The 20836-nt window shown below is 36.6% G+C and overlaps 1 protein-coding gene across 4 annotated transcripts in view; it reads right to left on the bottom strand.

The window, feature by feature from the left end:
- Positions 1-20836, bottom strand: part of GABRA3 (gamma-aminobutyric acid type A receptor subunit alpha3) — a 390132-nt gene that overhangs the window by 49832 nt on the left and 319464 nt on the right. For 3 of the 4 annotated variants that reach the window (XM_027607297.1, XM_027607296.1, XM_027607295.1), the window contains 2 exons: positions 16004-16147; positions 204-356 (listed from right to left, as the gene is read on the bottom strand). In XM_027607297.1, the coding sequence (XP_027463098.1) occupies positions 204-356; positions 16004-16147 (297 nt within the window). The remainder of the gene's footprint in view (positions 1-203; positions 357-16003; positions 16148-20836) is intronic. The other variant, XM_027607298.1, reaches the window with a different exon arrangement.

The raw sequence follows: 20836 nt of genomic DNA, 5'->3' as shown, positions 1-20836 counted from the left end.
AGCATTTTAGTAACCTTACTATTCCACCACTCTTCTATTCCCACTTTTTTTTTTTTTTAAGAATTCAGTTACTTGAAACACCAGGATCTGATGACTGGGCCCAGGCATTGCTTCCATCCACTTTCCTTAACCCTACTCTGACAGTCCATCATAAAACTTTGCCAGTGCCTTCATCTGCCCATTCTCCATAAAACAACACTCACCAAAGACCGTACGGGCAGGGACAGACTCTCTGTTGAGCCAGAAAGACACTTGTGACAGAATGACAGTCATAATACATGGCAAGTAGGTCTGGATCACAAAATAGCCAATTTTTCGCTTGAGATGGAAGTGGGTTGTCATGACGACATATTCTCCTGGAGAGAGAGTAAAATTAGGCAATATATAGCTGAGTAAACATTGTTAAATCAAGGTGGACCCCAATTCAGTTCACCAAGTTCTTTAACCTTATACTCAAAACAACACATTCCAGCACCTTCCAAGTTCACATAACCAGATCTCTTTAATAATCATGAAGTAGTGCATTTTTATGCAAAAATATATGCCAACACTGTACCAACACAGCTTGCTCAGAGCAATTCTGACACAGATTCATTCAAATAAATCAGTGTCTTAAATAATAATAAATAACAGTCCTTCTACAGCATTTGCTATGTGACTGGTACTCTTCTAGCACTTTAACATTTAACATCTTAAAATACTTAATGTTTATAACAATGTTATAAAGTAGACACTATTGTTATCCTCATTTTATGGTGCAGTAAACTGAGGCAAAGAGAAATTGATAGGGTATCCAGCTACTAAGCAGTGGAGTCTGAATTCAAGACCATATGGGTTAGTTCCACAGTTTATGCTTTTTAACCACAATGCTCTGCTGTTTGAATGGACTTAGAGTTAGAACCAAAAGTTCATATAGCAGAATGTGGGCTGGCCTATATCACCCCACTCCAAAACAAGAGTGAACACTTATTGAGCTCTTACTATATGCCAAACAACTTTGAGAGTTTTGTCTCTGCCCTTCCTCTCTCCCTCTCTCTAATTTTTTAATAAAAAAATTAAAAAAAAATCTTCTGCCTAGGCTTCCTACTTGTTATAGGTTGAATTGTGTCTCCCAGAAAGATATGGTGAAGTCCTAAACCTGAGTACTTCAGAATGTAACCTTCTTTAGAAAAAAGGTTGTTGCAAGTATAATTAGTTAAGATGAGGTCATACTGGAGTAGGATGGTCCTTAATCCCCTATGACTGATGTTTGTATAAAAAGAAGACAGATACACACAGGGAGATATATGATCATGTGGGATATTTAATATATAAAATATATAATAAATATTCATAAGTTAGTTATATTTTATAGATCTGAAAGACAAAGCAAGTGGACTTTTCAAAAACTTATCAAATCAAGCATTTGTTTTAAATAACTGAATATATTTTTTTCAGTCTTCTTTTCTAGCCTTCTCTCTTTCAATTTCTTTCTTCCTATCTCATTTCTAAAGAAGCAAAGAGCATGCCTAAGATGAGCAGATGGTGAAATAGGACATCCCTGGCTCTGGTATCCCATCACAAATATATGGATTAGCAACCATCTACAGACAATAATACTTTTGTGAAAATCCCAGAACAAGGGATTAAAACTAAAACACCTTCTTTGAGCACAAAATCCAAGAAAAGCCACATTAGAAAGGTAAGAGAAGTGGCTTCACTGCACCACCTACTTCCCTCCCTCAGGCCAGCCCAATGTGGCACCTAGAGGGTTCCTCTGGGTCTATGGTTTCTCTAGTGGGAAAAGGAAAGCCTAAGGCAGATACACAGTTTCCCCCCAGCATTCCAGAGCATTCCTCCAGAGGCCTACTTCTGCCTTGCCTCATGGGGAATACTGGGAGAATCAATAGGGCTAGACCATTTGGGGTCAACTAGGAACAAAGAAGGGGGAGTGGTGAAACTTCCAGCCACCTGTGCTTGGATCTTGGCAGTGATACCAGGTCCCTGCTAGCAAACTCGCCTGATCAGAGTTTAGCCAGCAGTCTGTCCCTACCTGTACAGGAAACCCAACCTCTCAAAGCAGCCTGTAGCTCTGGCTAACAGATAAGTACAGGCAGAGGTACTGCCCAACAGCAGAGTTTGGACCAACAGCACAACTCCAGCAGAGACCTTACCCAGTGATGGTAGTCTAGACAAAAGGATCATACCCCTTGGTGTCCTGGTGCCCTCACCCACCAAAATGGTGACTTCCACAGATCTAAAACACCCTGGCTGTCTTGCCTGGGGGTCATGGTGACCTCCAACTACCAAAATGGAGAACTCCATGGGTCAAAACCTCTGGTTGCACTGCTGAGAGGGAGATGGGGGGTCATGGCACTCCAACCACCAAAATGGTGACTTCCATGAGTTGAAACAGGCCCATTGTAATACCTGAGGAACCTTGCACCCAAGCTGTAGAGCATGCTGGGGTTAACCTGTGTTTCAAAACAATGTGGCACCCAACTGCTGCAAGTAGCTCGTCCCCCATACAACAGAGGCTCCCTGTGGCCCTGCTGAACAGTGGAGCATAGACCACTGAATCATGAATAGAAAATCTAAATGGATCAATACAGCGCAAGGAGATATAATCAGTAATTAACACCTCCCAATAAAGAAAAGCCTAGGATAAAATGGCTTCATGGGTAACCAAACATTTAAAGAAGAATAAATGCCAGTCCTCCTTAAACTCTTCCAAAAAACTGAAAAGGAGAAAATGCTTCCAAACTCATTTTAGAAGGCTAGCATTGCCCTGACACAAAATCAAATAAAGACTTAGAATTAAAGAAAATTACAATTGACTCTTAAACAATGCTGGGGTTAGTGACACCAAAGCCCCACACAATGGAAAATCTGCCTATAACTTCTGACTCCCCCAAAATTTAACTACTAATAACCTACTGTTGACCAGAAGCCTTACCAATAACAGTAGATTAACACATATTTTGTACGTTATAAGTATCATATACTGTATTCTTACAATAAAGTTAGGAAAATAAAATGTTGTTAAGAAAATCATAAGGAGGAGAAAATACATTTATAGTACTGTATTTATTGATAGTGTAAGTTTACCTCATCTATTTATAAGACAAACCATCTGTTAGAGCCTACATCAATATTGTCTTGCATAATACAAAACACTATAAATGCTATACATGTTACTGACACTATACATCAAAAATGAAAATATGTGAAAAAGGAATTAATATTTATTTACAAGTATAACAATTCATACATTGATATCAAAGAAGCAGCAATATGATTGCTTTATGGTAGCCTAGTATAATCAATATAATTGCTTCATGGTGGCTTAACCCATATACTCATGAATGAATTGTCATAAAATTTTTATGGCATACAGTATTACAGTCATATTCATAATATGGTATTGGAAACATTGTTACTTAAAAAAAAAACACTTGCCTGTGATGATAGGCTGATATGCATTGTCTCCAATTAGGAGAATTACTATATGGTAATGTAATTCTTTGAAAGCAAAGTTATAAAACAGAAAACTAACACATTATTAATTTTATATTAAATACCACTCACTTTATGCCTATGTAAGGATCAGCTATCCACTTCCATACAAGTCTTACACATGATGTTCTTCATAATGAATATTTATGTGATGATGATGACACAAAAATGTCTCATACAATTCTTGCTGTACAGTTATTAGAAAAAAAACAAAAGATATTCACATGAGGACAAAAAAACACAACAGATAATAAGTTTATTAACTGTATGCCATGATGATTATTTACTATTCATTAAGTGGAATTGTTGGAACATTGTAAAGGTCTTCATCCTCCTTGTCTTCTGGTTTAGTAGGTGGAGGAGGAGAAGGAGGAATTAGTCTTGCTGTCTCAGGGGTGGCAGAGATGGAAGTAGTGGAGGAGATGGAAGGGGAGGTAGGAGAGGCAGGCACACTCAACGTAACTTTACAGAAATACATTGTAATGTCTGTCTGATTTGTTTTTCTCATTTTTCCAAAAATGTTTCTATATGGTACCAATCCTTCTTCCACCACTTGTTTTAATTTCAGTGCCCATATCATAGAAGGGTCCATGTCATAAAAAATGTCAAAAGCAGTCTTGAATAATTGGAATCCTTTTTATATGTTGTCTAATGTCAATTTGTTTTCTGGCACTACTTCTACATCTTCTTCCTCATTTTCTGGCACTGCTTCAGAAGCACTCATCTCCATCAAGTTGTCTTCTGTTAATTCCTCAGATGTGATGTCTATTAGCTCTTGAATTTCTCCAAGATCGATATCTTGAAATCTTTCAATTCCCACTTTTTTTTTGCCATATCACAATCTCTTTCATTATTTCTTTAGTTCTATCATAAATCATGTGATGTCATGCACAACATCTGGACATAGTTTTCTCCAGCAGGAATTCATTGTTTCAGACTTGATGGCTTTCATGGCTTGTTCTGTAACAACGATGGCATCTTCAGTGTTATAATCTTTCCAGATTTTCATGTTGTTCTCTATATTGGGGTTCTCCTGCATAGGGTTGATGATCTTTTACATAGAGTGCCATGTATAATGAGACTTAAAGGTCCTTGTGACCTCCTAATGCAGAAGCTGAATTAGAGGTGTTGTGTTTGGGGACAAGTAGACCACTTCAATACTTTTGGTGTTGAACTTATGGGTTTCTAGGTGGCCAGGTGCATTGCCCAATATCAAAAGAACTTTAAAAGGCAGTCCCTTTCTGACAAGGTACTTCCTGACTTCAGGGACAAAGCACTGATGGAACCAATCCAGAAAAAGTGTTTGCATTGTCCAGGTCTTCTTGTTGTACAACAAAAATACTGGCAGCTGGTGTTTATCTTTTCCCTTCAAGGTTGGAGGGTTAGTAGCTTTATAGATAAGAGCAGTCCTGATCATTAACCTGACTACATTTACACAAAACAGTAGAGTTAGTGTGTCCTTCCCTTCCTTAAGTCCCGGTGTTTGCTTCTCTTCCTTACTAATAAATGTCTTTTGTGGCATTTTTTTCCCAGCATAGGGCACTTTCATCTGCATTAGAAACCTGCTCGGACAAATATCTTTTTTCCTTAGTGATTTTTTAATGGTGTCTGGGAACTCAGCTGCCTCTTGGTTGGCAAAAGCTGTTTCTCCTGTTATTTTGACATTTTTAAAGCCAAAACTCTTTTTTAAAATTATCAAATCATCCTTTTCTGGCATTAAGTTCCCCAACTTTAGACCTTCCTTTTACTTTAAATTGTTATAGAATGACTTCACTTTTTCTTGAATCATATTAGAGTCTATAGATATGCCTTTCTTATAGCAATCCTGCACCTGCATAAAAGCTGCATTTTCAATGAGAAAAAGGTAATTTCACAAAAAGTACAAGGTTTTCGTACCTACAGATGTGGTTGCAGTGATAACTTCATGAATTTCCTTTTTTTTTTTATAATCGTCCTTATGCTGGATTTATTTACCTTGAAATGGTGGGAAACTTCGGCTGTAGACCTCAATCTATAGTACATATCAAGCAATTAAACTTTTTATTGTAATATCATGACTTTTCTCTGCTTCTTGGGAGCACTCCAGAATCACTATGGTACTTTGTATTGTTTCCATGGTGTTATTCAAGTTTCATGGTATTGCACTTAACATGATGAAAAATATGCAAGAACCATGAGAGATCACTTTTTACTGTGATACACAATTTACTGGAGGGATGAACTGCTCACAGGGAGATGATTAGCATCACATAGTGTTTTAAGTGGATACTCACAACACTTGATCTCACTGCAATAGCAACAGGAGATGGCTATAAAATTCTTAATGTAGTACAATATATACTGTGGTTCATTTTATGCAGTTATGATTTAACACTGCATCTTGACATTTGTTTACATTTTTCTCAGCCGTGAATGGTGCCATGGACCATCTGTGCATATGTGCATAACTTTTGATAAATTTTAACTTTTTATAATAGATTTGTGTATATTTTATGGTAGTGAATAATAAGATAGACTAATATCTACATATATTTTTTGCGTTCATGACATATCAAACTTATCCTATTTTTTTATATTTCTAGGCTATGTGGTTTATCTGTGAGTTTCCTTAAATTGTTACAAATTTCCAAACATTTTTCCAATATATTGGAATCCACATTTAAGTAGAATCATGTAGTTCAAACTTGTGTTGTTCAAAGGTCAACTGTACAGGCCAATATCCCTGAAGAATACAGACACAGAAATTCTCAACAAATACTGACAAGCCAAATTCAACAGCACTTTAAAAGAATCAAACACCATGATCAAGTGGGATTTATCCTGGGATGCAAGAATGGTTAAACATTCGCAATTCAAAAAATGTGATATATCACATTAATAGAATGAAAGAAAAAAAACAAATGATCATTTCAATAGATGCAGAAAAAGCATTTAACAAAATTAAACATTCATTCATGACAAAAACTCTTAACAAATTGGGAATAGAAGAAATATACCTCAACGTAAAAAAGTCCATATATGACAAGCTCACAACTAACATTGTACTCAGTGGTGGGTTGAAAGCTTTTTCTCTAAGATCAGGAAGAAGACATAAGTGTCCACACTCACCACTCCTTTTCAACATAATACTGAAAGTCCTTGCTGGAGCAATCAGGTAAGAAAAAGAAATAAAAGGCATCAGAATTGGAAGGGAAGAAGTAAAATTATCTCTATTTGCAGATGATATAATTTTATATATATAAAATCCTAAAGACTACACCAAAAAACAAAACAAAACCCTGTTAGAACCAATCAACAAATTCAGGAAAATTGCAGGATACAAAATTAACATATAAATTTAGTAGTGTTTCCTTTTTTAATTTATTTTTTATTTTTAATATTTTATTTATTTATTTGAGAGACAGTGAGCAAATGAGAGAGAGAGAGAGAGCGCAAGCAGGGGGAAGGGCTGAGGGAAAGAGAGAAGCAGACTCCCTGCTGAGCATGGAGCCCAACGAGGGGCTCCATCCCAGGACTCCAGGATCATGACCTGAGCCAAAGGCAGACACTTAACTGACTAAGCCACCCAGACTGCCCCAGTAGTGTTTCTATATACTAACAACAAAGTACCTGAGAAAGAAATTAAGAAAACAATTCCATTTATAATAGTATCAAAAATAATAAAATACTTAGGAATAAATTTAACCAAGGAGATGAAAGATCTGTATACTGAAAACCATAAGTCATTGATGAAAGAAATTGAAGAAGACACAAATAAAAGATATTCTGTGTTCATAAGTTAGAAGAATTGATATTGCAAAAAATACCCACATTACCCAAAGTGATACACAGTCAATGCAATAACCATCAAAATTCCAATAGCATTTTTCACAGAAATAGGAAAAACAACCTAGAATGCATATTGAACTACAAAAGACTCTGAATAGCCAAAGCAATTTTAATAAACATAAAGATGGAGACATCACACTTCCTAATTCAAATTATATCACAAAGCTATAGTAATCAAAACTATGGTATTGGCATAAAAACAGACACATAGATCAATGGAACATAATAAAGTACTCAGAAATAAACATGTATATATGTCAACTAATATTTGACAAGGATGCTAAGAATACAGAATGGGAAAAGAATAGTTTTTTCAAAAAATGGTGGTGGGAAAACTGGATATCCACATGCAAAAAAATGAAATTTGACCCCTATCTTGCAAATTAACTCAAAATGAATTAAATATTTAATGTAAGACCTGATACCAAAAGCACAGGCAACAAAAGCTAAAATAAACAAATGGGACTGCATCAAACTAAAAAGCATGTTTATAGCAAAGGAGACAATTAATAAAATGAAAAGACAACCTGCAGAATGGTAAAAATTGTTTGCAAACCATATGTCTGATACAGATTATACTCCAAAATATATAAAGAACTCCTACAACTCAATAGCAAAAAACCAAACCAAAACAAAACAAAAATCCAATTAAAAATGGGCCAAGGACCTGAATGGAATTTTTCTGAAGACATACAAATGGCCAACAGGTACATGAAAATATGTTCAATATTACTAATCATCAGGAAAATGCAAATCAAAACCACAATGAGATATCACCTCACACCTAATAGAATGGTTACCATAAAAAGACAAGAGATAACAAGTGTTGGAAAGGATGTCGAGTAAAGGGAAACTTTGTACACTATTGGTGGGATATAAATTGGCACAGCTACTATGGAAACTAGTATGAAGGTTTCTCAAAAAATTAAAAATAGAAATACCATATGATCCAGCATCCCACTTCTGGGTATATGTCCAAAAGAAACAAAATCAGTACCTAGAAGAGATATCTGCACCCCTATATTCATTGCAGCATTATTCACAGTAGTCAATACATGGAAACAACCTAACTGTCCATCAATGAATGAATGAATAAATTAAATGTGATATATAGTTACACCCATGCACAATGGAGTATTATCTTAGCTGTAAAAAATGAAAAAATCCTGTCATTTTTGACAACATAGATGAACCTAGAAGACATTATGCTAAGTGAAATAAGCCAAAGACAAAAACTGTGTGGTATCATTTACATGTAGAATCTAAAAAAGTTGTATTTATAGAAACAAAGGAGAATGGTGGTTTCCAGGGGCTGAGGGGTAGGGGAAATGGGGAGATGTTGATCAAAGGGTACAAACTTCCAGCTATAAGATGAATAAATTCTGGGGATCTAATGTACAGCATGATGACTATAGTTAATAATACTGTATTGTATACTTGAAATTTGCAAAGAGAATAAATTCTTAAGTGATCCCATCACCATAATAATAATATGATAGATTATGGTAATAATTTCACAACATATACATATATTATCACACTGTACACCTTAAATGTATACAATTTTTTCAATTATATCTCAATAAAGCTGGGATGCCAGGGGAAGCAAAGAGGCAAAAAGAATTCTCCTTAGTGAGAACTGAAGCCTTTTGTTTGGTTGTGAAGTTTCCCCATTTCTGCCCTTGTATTGCAGACGATCTGGGTCTAATGTGAAATAGTCAAAGAGATAATGGAAAGTCACCTTTGCACATTCACAGGTATTCATAGCCTAGGTACTTTCTGTGGGTGAAAATCACAAGTGAATGTTTAGAAAGCTTAGCAAATGAATTCATTGTGTTAATTAACTGACTAGTTCTCTTAAATATAACTCTGGTATTTTGTATCTCTTTACATCCCCTTCTCTGCCAAAGTAAGAGCCAAAGCTTTGATCAGATTGGAAGATTTTTTTCCCAACTTCCCCATTATATTTCCACCCTGTGTCTCAGCTTATTATTAAGCTTATTAAGTACCATCTGTGTTGTGTGTGAAATATTCAAGGGTACAATATAAAACATATAATGCATATGTATTCACATATTTCTATGGATTAGAAATACAGAACAGTTCAGCAAATGCTTTATATAACTGAATATAATTTTATTAAGTGGATCATCATATTCCCCCTCTCCTTGTGGCCTCTCTTTGTGCTTTATTATGAAAGATGACCCTTTAAGAGGTTTGGGGAATTTTCCCCTGCCTTTGCACTCCAGCCTATTAAGTTCCATTTGTGTTAAATGTGAAATATTTGAGAATACAATGAAAAACGCATTCACAATTTAGCTAGTATCAAAAGTTGTGAAAGACACAAGGATTTTTTAAATAGCTTGGCAAATTAACTCATTATACTGAGTGGATATATTTTCTTGAATTAATGTTTATTTGTTTTTCAATTCTCTTTCTCTGTTCCTTAAACTTTTATCTTGCCTTCTTTACTCTTTTCATCTCCATCTCTCTGACTTGTGTTGTGTGTCACTCTTTCTTTATTTTCTGCTTATTTATCTAGGCTACATGTCTAAAAAGATAATATATACAATAATAGTAATAAAATGTTATTCTAACAAATGGTCAAATTTCTAGGAATGGAAAAATAAGATCATACACCCAAATCCTCCATTTAGAAAATTAATGCAATAATTTGCCAAATGAGAGAAAATGGAATTGGTGCTGAAATAGGGAATGGTGTGAATAGCTAAACAGAGATTTTGAGGACTTTTATTCATTTATTTAACACATATTTGAATCTGGAGCAAAGAGGAAGAGCCTTCTGCTTAGAATTACAGGCATACCTCATTTTATTTACTTGATTATTTATTTATTTTATTGATGTATAGTTAACGTATAATGTTATATTAGTTTCAGGTATTCCACAGAGTGATTTGACAATACTATATACTACACAGTGCTCACCACGATAAGTGTAGTTATCACCTGTCATTTTACAAAGTTATTACAATATTATGAACTATATTCCCTATGCTTTACCTTTCATCCTCATGATGTATTCATTTTATAACTGGAATTTTGTACCTCCTAATCCCCTTCATCTATTTTGCCCATCCCCTCCCCGAAACCACCAGTTCTCTGTATTTGAGTCTTTTTCTATTTTTTGTTTGTTCATTTCTTTTGTTTTGTTTTTAGATTCCACATATAAGTGAAATCATGTAGTATTTGTCTTTCTCTGTCTGACTTATTTCACTTAGCATAATACCCTCTAGCACTATCCATGTTGCCTCAAATGGCAAGATTTCATTGTTTTTTTTTCTTTTTATGGCTAATATCCCATGTATGTGTGTGTGCATGTGTGTGTGTGTATGGCACATATTCTTTATCCATTTGTCTATCTGTGGACACTTAGTTTGCTTCCATATCTTAACTATTGTAAATAATGCTGCATTGAACATAGAGGTGCATATGTCTTTTCTAATTAATGTTGTTTTCTTTGTTTCTTTGGGTAAATACCTCAGTACTGGGTCTTTTACAAATTGAGAGTTTATGGCAATCCTATGTCAAACAAGTCTATAGTGCCAGTTTTCCCAAAAGCATTTGCTCATTTCATGTCTCTGTGTTACATTTTAGTAAATCTTGCAATATTTCAAACTTTTTCCTTATTATTATATTTATTATAGTAATCTGTGATCACTGATTTTGACTTGCTGAAAGCTTAGGTGATGGTTGGGACTTTTGGGGAATAAGATATTTTTAAATTAAGGTATATAAATTTTTGAACATAATGCTATCATACAGTTAATAAACTACAGTATAGTGTAAACATAACTTTTATATGCACTGGGAAACCAAAAATTCACTTGACTTGACTCATTTTATTGCAGTATTTCCTTTATTTTGGTGGTCTGAAACTGAACTGTCAGCATCTCCAAGGTATGCCTGTACTTCTTACTAAGGACTGAGAGAGAGCATTCAGAGAGAAAGCCACTCATATAAAACGGAGCATCCATGGATTGTGGGTCTTTCTCTGGTCCAGCATTCCATTAATATGCTGGACCCCACATGGAGGAGCATATTTAGAATTCAGAAAAGAATGTCCATAATTTATAAACACATGAAAACAATACACATATTTGTGAGGTAATAATATTAATATGGTTCCTAAATCAAAGGATATCAAAGGGTGTACAGCAAAACGTCTCCCTCCCATAGATGCCCTCAAACCACTCATCTCGTTTCTCCTCCTCCAATTAACAGCCTCTTGGGGTGCCTCCGTGGCTCAGTCAGTTAAGCATCTGACTCCTGGTTTCAGCTCAGGTCATGATCTCAGGGTCGTGGAATAGAGCCCCGTGTGGGCCTTGTGCTCAGAGCAGAACCTGCTTGAGATTCTCTCCATTGGCCCTTCCCCCTGATCATGTTCTCTCTCTCTCTCTCAAAATAAATGAAAACTTTTTTTAAAAGTTGTAATTTCTACACTACTCTTTTTAAAAAAAAGCAACAAAAACAATTAGCAGCCTCTTGTGTATCCTTCTAGAAATATTATCTCTATACCAGTATATATCCCTAAGTGTTCAGTGTTCTGTGCTTTGCTTTTTTTCACTCAACAATATATCCTGCAGATATCCCCTTTGAATGATACATCAAGAACTTCCTCATTCCTTCTTACAGCTGCATAGTACCAAATGGTGTGAATGAATTTAATACATTAAATAACCTCTTTGCTGATGTACGTTGTATCATGTTTTCTAGACTAATTTGAGATATAATCTAATTATATCTACAATAACCCTATTTTCAAATAAGGTCACTTACTGATGTACTGTGAGTCAGGATTTCAACATATCTTTTGAGGGGACATAATTCAACCCGTAACATCTGCATTGTCAATAGTGAAGGGAAATTGGCATGCTAATACACTGATAATGGGACCATGAATTGTTCAACCGTGTAAAATGGCAATTTGTCAATATGTAATAAAATTTTTAAAAATATGTCTACTTTCTGAAATAGCATTCTCAGCATTCTGTCTATCCTAGGCAGATGATTACACAGGGACAAAATGTAATATAGAAAAAGGTCTTCATAGTTTTGTTTATAACATTAAAACAAGAAAATAATACCAAATAATTGCTTAAATGGACTATGATCTACATATATGAGGTCATTAAAATGAAGATATTATTTTATTGAGCTTCACAGTGAAATGCTACACTTCCCAGTGATAACAAAACTTATCATATCTTTGTCAAGAATTCTGTGGCCTTGAAGGAGTGCTTAATTTTCTTTTTAAATTTAAACTACCTAAAACAAGTAATAATTAATGTTTATTATATCTATGATAATTGTTTAAATATTACTATTTATAACTAACTAACAAGAAGCAACAAGTATTGGAGGATGTGGAGCAAAGGGAACCTTTGTGCACTTTGGTTGGTGGGATACAAATTGGTGCAACCACTACGGAAAATAGTATGGAGGTTCCTCAAAAAATTAAAAATAGAAATACCATATGATCCAACAATGCCTCTTCTGGGTATTTACCCAAAGAAAATGAAAACACTAACTCAAAGATATATGCACTTCCATGTTAACTGTGGCATTTTTACAATACTCAAGATGATGTAGAAACAACCTAAGTGTTGACTGATGGATGAATGGATAAAGAAAACGTGCTGTGAATGTATGTATGTATGTATGTGTGTGTGTATTTTATACACATATATACATGTATATGCATATACATACACATAGAGGCAGTGGCAGTAGAATATTATTCAGCCATCAAAAGAAGGAAATCTTGCCATCTGCAACAACATGGATGGACCTTGAGGGAATTATGCTAAATGAAATAAGTCAGAGGAACACCAATATTGTATGATCTCACTTGTATATGGAATTTTAAAAAAAGAACAAAAAACAAACAAGCAAACAAACCAAGTTCATAGGTACACAGAACAGATTGGTGGTTGCCAGGAGGATGGGAGGGGCAGTGGGTGAAATGGGTGAAGGTGGTCAAAAAGATACAAACTTCTATCATAAAATAAATAAGTCATGGGTATGCACTGTACAGCATGGTGACTATAGTTAATAATACTGTATTGTATATTTGAAAGTTGCTGAGAATAGATCTTAAAAGTTCTCAAGAAAAAAATTATAACTATATATGTTGACAGATGGTAACCCCAGTTACTGGGATAATCATTTTGTTATATATAAAAATATTGAATCATTATGTTGTATACCTGAAAGTAATATAATACCAAGTATATCTCAATAAAAATATTACTAACTTGTGTGTACATTTTATTTGGATTTTATATATTTGGTAATAAGAAAATATGCTTAAATAATTAAATTAAAAACAGTATCAATGGTATTTATGTAAAAAATGCAAAGGAACCTTCTTAAAGATTATACACCAAAATGTACAATAATCAGTTAATGGTGGGATTAAAGAATATTTTAATTTCCATATTTTGCTCTTCTGTGTATTCTATTTTTCCTATAATGGATGTGCATTGCCTGTGTGATAAAGACTAAACAAACAGTGGTTTAACCAAATGAAATCGGAGCTGGGGCTGCTTGGATATCTAATGATGGATCTCAAAAATTGATGCCAGGTGAACAGTGCTAAGGAAGGACTGGGAAGTGAGGAGAGCCAACGGATGCAGCGGGGAATTCTCTCCCTCCCCCAGGGTAGACATCCTGGGTGTGGGGCAGTGTACCTTGGGCCTCTAGGGACCCTCTGTGCTGCTCTGAGCGAGCCTTGCCACCTGCAGGCACACACACGACCTCCTCTAGGATCCTGCATCCTCTTTGCCCACAGCTCACATGGGAGGGAGAACGGGCATGTATTTCAGGTATGTGATCACAGAAGGGAGGTCCTGGCCCCAGCTGCAAAGGCAGCACAATGCAGATGCACCCAGTAGCAGAACAGAGGCTTTTGCTCAAAAACATTAAGGGGTACCATAAGACAGAAAGAATGCAGTATGCATATGTGGGTGCTGAAGGCCCTGCTCCCTCCCCGTTTGGGGAGAGCAGAACCACTATCCGGGTGGGGAAGACTAACCCCATATACACACACCAAGTCCAGCTGAGGTACCCTGGGCCCTACCCTTTCATGGGGCCCCAGGAAGTGGGTTTATGCACCCTAACAAGGCCGGTGCCCAGTCCAGGGATCAGGGCATGCAAACCTAGCAGTAGGTCTGCAACCAGTGGGCAATACTTACACCATGATATAGATTCACTGTGAGCAAACCAAGGTGGGGAGGTTGGGCAACTGGCCCCAGACCACACTTTCAGAGCTTCCAGATGATAGGAGGCATAGCCAGAATCTGAGCTTCAGGAGCACAATAACCCACCATGAAGACATGGAATGCTCCTTGGAGCAAAGTAATGAGGTCCAGGTGGCCTGGGCACACCCACCTCCGGCACCCACCTGTACCCTCTCTCTAAAACTGGGCACTTGGCTCCAACAGCTAGCTCACACCACTGGAGCGGGAGAACTCTTGGACTTGGGCCAGCTATGTACATTAGTGCCTGCCCAGCTGCTCAGCCTGGTCCACCCACTACCAACTCCATGGGCCAAACCCCAGAATTCTCTCAGAGGAGAGCAGCCCACACCCCTGTGGCCCCATACTCTCTCTACCTTTCACTTCTTACTCTGAACCAGTTGCAGCTTCTCTGATAGATCATGTTTTCACAATGACACCTCAGTATTGCCTTTCCTTTTAATAGTCTTTCCCCATACCAAATTCCAAATCTCGAAATCCTGTTGCCCCTGAAATCTATTTTAAATGCTTCTTTATTTAGGAACACTCCCCTGATCCCGGGATGGAGGGAAAACAGGGCACAGACAAGATGATATATTATAACATCACAAGAAGTGGGAACAGTGTCCAGATAATCAAATAAAAGAACAAGAGTACCCTAATTCATTTATAATTGTGGATTCAGATCTTTCACCAAGACAAGGGTTGAAAGTTCCTGCCCTTAACAGCAAAAAATATCGTAAGCTATGTGGGCCCCCAAGATATACTCCATTTTGCCAAATACCCTAGGGTTAGTTCAGAGCCAGGGTGCCTCCTTCCTTAGGACCCTGTAACTGGTCAGTCTCTAAATAGGACCCAAGACTACAAAACTCTAGGTTCCAATTATCAATCCAAGGATTAAGCTGTTGAGAGGACCTGGCAAGGTTTGCCAGACAGACTTGGTTTTGAGATGGGTGACTCACTTAAAAAAACAATGTCATGGCTCATCCTTGGACCTCCTGGCTCTGTACCTGGACTCTCCTGGGTTATTAATTTGTCACTTCAGCATTGGCAGAGTTGAGCAAATGTCTTCATGAAACCTTTAGGATCAGCGTTCAGTTCTCCCACCATCATGGCTTCCCTCTGCCTTCTCTTCTACCACAGTCCAGCCATAATGTCCTTGACCTTCTAACCCATTTAGACAGCAGGGCATCATAGTTAAAAGCATTGGCTTGGGAGTCAATCTGTCTGAGTTCAGATCTTGGCTCTGATATTATATAATGTAACATGGGGCAAATAACTGAACATTTCTATGTCTCAGTTTCCTTATAATTGTACCTATATCACAAGACTATTTTGAGGATAACACGTTTTTATAAGCACAGGTATAAGACGGGTATATGGTTCAGGTTACAAAATGCTTATTAAATAAAATAAATAAATACCTGTACTAGACCGGATTATCTCTGTCCCAACAACATGGCCCAGCAGGTCATACTGATTCAGGCGGGAGCCATCCTGTGCTACTTCCACAGATTTGTTCTTCCCAAGAGTCCAAGAATAAACCACTTCAGCTGTTGTATAGGCATCTAAGGCAGAAAAGGACCAAGAAGTTGAAGAGAAAAGAAAATAATTATCCTTAATACTGAACTTACATGAGATTGAAATACAGCTTCCCTCCCAAAAGAGTTCTGGATATGTGTTCTGTCTTCAACTGTAGTATATTTATCCATCCATCTAGTAAACACTCACTGAATAACTTCTATAGTTTATGCTGGCTACACAGGAGTGAACACAAAGTGGTCTCTTCTTTCAATGACTCACAATCTTCTGGACTGACAATAAATTGTTAGACTTTTCCTTCTCTTAGAGGGTAGACAACAGAGACAAAGGGAGGAATAGCAAAAATATTATCTAATGCAGATGTCACAAATTCAAATGCCTATAGGAGTGGTATCTTAAATAAATAAATCAGGCTAGTTGTAAAAAAAACTGTCAAAAATAAAACACAATTATTATGGGGTGAGCATATGAGATAAGGTAAAAATCATTGTAGAGATATTCTAAGTTAAAAACATAAAAACCTCAAATTAAAAATAGCAATAATTAATTATTACAACTTCCTTTTAAAAAATATTTCCATTTTGATTTGCAAAACAGAAACCTGCCTCCTTTACTTCTGCACCAAGTTATTAATGTCAGGTTTTGTATTTGGAATTCCCATGTTGAGTACAGAATTTAAGTATGGATTAGTTTTTTTTTTAAAGATTTTATTTATTTATTTGAGAGAGAGAGAATGAGATAGAGAGAGAGCACGAGAGGGAAGAGGGTCAGAGGGAGAAGCAGACTCCCTGCTGAGCAGGGAGCCCGATGCGGGACTCGATCCCAGGACTCCAGGATCATGACCTGAGCCGAAGGCAGTCGCTTAACCAACTGAGCCACCCAGGCGCCCCTGGATTAGTTTTAATAGGGGTGTGGGTAAGAGAAATGGTGAGAGAATAAGGAATGATGTTATTTAGGTTGTATCTTAAAGGAAGAGAGTTGCTTTCTTTCCAGACACGGATTTACTCTTTGTACAGTGGGTTTTATGTTGGGGTGAGCGCCTTGCCCTAACTCAGGCACCTAGGTTCATAAAGAGAAGCTGAACAGAATACTGTTCACCCATTTCACCCAACTTTTGAGCTGTTGTTCAACTCAGTAGGAGGTCTCCAGCTCATGGTGGCAGCTGCTGTCTCTATAATATGCTCTATTTAAGCCTTTTACCACAAAGCAAATAATTCCTAGTGAATCAACCAGTGAACAAACATAAATTTTGTGTCTTTACAAAACTTTGCAACATGGGATGTACATTTCATTAAGTCTGACATTAACATTCACATGTACTAATTGTGGTCTGCTTATATTATACTTCTTAGGACTTTTCTCAATATACCCAAATAAACTATTTTTGGATTTTCTTATAATGGACAACAGCCAAAGATTTCTTCATTTACATCAAAATTCTCATTGAAATCATGAAAAAATATATATAACTACAGTATTTTTTATATCTGTGCTCTCATAAGCTATAAGAAAATGCCACAAGAAATCCAGCTTTCCATATAATATGCCCTATATATGGCCTCAGTCATTTATTCAACACAGATAAAAATACTTGAAGTTTGGAGCACCTGGGTGGCTCAGTTGGTGAAGCATTTGCCTTTGGTTCAGGTCATGATCCCAGGGTCCTGGGATTGAGCCCTGCACCGGGCTCCCTGCTCCACAAGGAGCCTGGTTCTCCCTCTCCTGCTCCCCCTGCTTGTGCTCTCTTTCTTTCTGTCAAATAAGTAAATAAAATCTTAAAAAATACTTGTAGTTCAGCATATAATTTATTCCACAATAGACAATTTTTATAAATTTGGCATCTATAAAATCTTTTGGTGCCTGGAAAGGTTTGTTGCTTAATATATAATTTCATTTCCCAGCAGCAACACTTAGTGTATTCATTTAAACACAAAACCTGTTGAACTTTCAGTCTGTGTTTTAATGCTAATTAAGACTTTTATTGTACATCTTTTTTATATATCAATTATAGTTCTTTATAACAAATTGCATAATGTTAATACCTGAAGTTTTATTTCTTCAACAAAGGTATACTTTGTATGCATAATAAAGATGTAGAAATAGTCTTAATTTCTATAAGGAAATGTAAACTCCCCTGGTTTTGAAACCAGTCCTTTCAGTCTTTTTTATTTTTGTTAAGTTTTGATAACAAGAACTATGTCACTTTCCTCTTAATTCTACTAGGAGCTCTTAATTCTATATGTAAAACAAAGGTGCAAGTGAGTTGATTAATGGCAACTGACATTGGACCCTTTTTCAGGGAGAGGGCAGAAAGTAATGGAAATTTGGGGGAATGGTCAAGCATTTACAAGGACAATCACTGCTCAACTGATTGTGGCCATGTGAGAATTTGAGACGAATGTTCTCATATCTTCTGATTTCATAAAATAATAAACAAATCTGGAGTTTTATGTGACATCTCCCAAATTTCAAATCTTTGCAAATAATTTTAAAAGTTATAAACACTGTATGGATCAAACAAATCACATTTGCAAACCACCAATTTGCAACTTCTGGTCTAGAGATCTTCTCCGATAGATGGCTATGCTTTTTGTGATTCAACCTTGGAAATAAAGGATCCTCTGCTTCCTATGGGGTATCTAGGCTTCCCAACCAGAATTGTAGATTTTTTTTTAATTTTAGATTCAATTAGCCAACATATAGTACATCAGTAGTTTAAGATGTAGTGTTCAATAATTCATCAGTTGCATATAACACCCAGTGCTCAGCACCACACATGCCCTCCTTAATGCCCATCACCTGGTTACCCCATCCCTCCATCCCCCTCCCTTCTGTAACCCTCAGTTTATTTCCTGGAGTCCAGAGTCTCTCATGGTTTGTCTCCCTCTCTGATTTCTTCCTCTTCAGTTTCCCCTCCCTTCCCCTGTGGTCCTCTGCACTATTTCTTATGTTCCACATATGAGTGAAACCATATGATAATTGTCTTTCTCTGATTGATTTATTTCACTCAGCAGTGTCCCACATGTTTCTTACTCTTTTCTGTATTTTTGTCTCTCTGTGCTTTAGTTTTGTTATTTTGTTTCCCCATTTTTAAGTTCTCTAATCCCATATTCTACTTGTTAAATCTATCCATTGGAGGGAGTCCAAGATGGCAGAGGAGTAGGAGACCTTAGTTTCATCTGGTCCCAGGAATTCAGCTAGATAGCTGTCAAATCATTCTGAACACCTGTGAACTCAACCAGAGATCTGAGAAAAAAATAGCTGCAACTCTACAAATAGAAAAGCGACCACTTTCTGCAAGGTAGGAGGTGCAGAGAAGTGAATCCAAGGTGATATATGGGAAGATAAACCACTGGGGGAGGGAGCCTCCATCAGCCAGCTACCAGGAAGTGCTTTAGCAGTGCAGCAAAAAATCAGAACTTTTAGAAGTCTGCTCCAGTGAGGGACATCACTCAGGTGACTAAGTGGGGGTGGAACCCTAGGTGGGACAGTGTGGTCTCAGGATCCTCGGGGTCACAGGAAGACTGGGGGTGCCTGAATGCACCAGAGTTCCCAGGCATTGGAGGTGGGAAGCCAGCTCCAGGGCTGGAAATTGGGAGGCCACCATTTTCATTCTCATCTTCTAAAGCAGCAAGGAAAGCCTTCAGGGAACAAAAGCCACATAGAGCAAACCAGAGGAGAATACTTAGCCTGGCCCCCTGGCAAGGGTGGTGCAATTCCACTCGGGGCAAATACACTTGAAAATCAAAGCAACAGGCCCCTCCCACAGAAGATCAGCAAGAACATCCAGCCAAGACCCAAGTTTACCAATCAATGAGAACTGCAAAACTCCAGAGCTAGGAGAACACAGCACATAGAATTCATGGCTTTTTCCCCATGATTCTTTAGCCTTTCATCTTTAATTTCTTCTTAATTATTTTCTCTTTTCTTTTGCAACCAATTTCTCATTTTATCAACTCTTTTTTTAATCTTTTTTAATTTTCATTTTTACAGTTATATTCTATTCCTTCATTGTATTTAATTTTAGATAGATAGATAGATATAGATAGATATATTCTTTCTTTACAATTTTGGGATGCAGTTTCTTCTAACAGACCAAAATACGGCCAAAATCTAGTGTATGGCTCTGTTCTATTCACTTGTCTGATCATATTCTCTTTTTCCTTTTTTTTTGTTCTTTTTTTTTTTGTTGTTTTGTTAAAGTCTTTTTTAATACTCATCTTTACAGTTATATTCTATCCTTTCATTGTATTTAATTTTATTTTTATACATATATAGGTTTTTCTTCCTTTATAATTTTGAGATCTAGTTTTCTTTTTTTTGGCGGGGGAGGATCTAGTTTTCTAACAAACAGACCAAAATACACACAGGATCCAGTGTATTGCTCTGTTCTGTTCACCTGTCTGCTTATATTGTTTTTTTTCTTCAAAAAAAATTTTTTTTGGTTACCCATATCTTCTGATTTGTTTAGTGTATATTTCCCTGAGGTCATTGTTGCCATTTTAGTATTTTATTCTCTCTCGTTCATCTATTCTTCTCTGGACAGAATGACAAGAAGGAAAAACTCACCACAAAAAAAGAGAACAAGAGGCAGTACTGACTGCCAGGGACCTAATCAGTATGGAAATAAGTAAGATGTTGGAAACAGAGTTCAGAATAATGATTATAAAGATACTAGATAGACCTGAAAAAAGCATAGAAGACACTAGAGAATC

Source organism: Zalophus californianus, chromosome X (assembly GCF_009762305.2).
Source record: "Zalophus californianus isolate mZalCal1 chromosome X, mZalCal1.pri.v2, whole genome shotgun sequence".
Taxonomy (NCBI): Eukaryota; Metazoa; Chordata; class Mammalia; order Carnivora; family Otariidae; genus Zalophus; species Zalophus californianus.
Note: the sequence above shows the minus strand (reverse complement) of the source record. Positions and strands in the feature narration are given on the sequence as shown.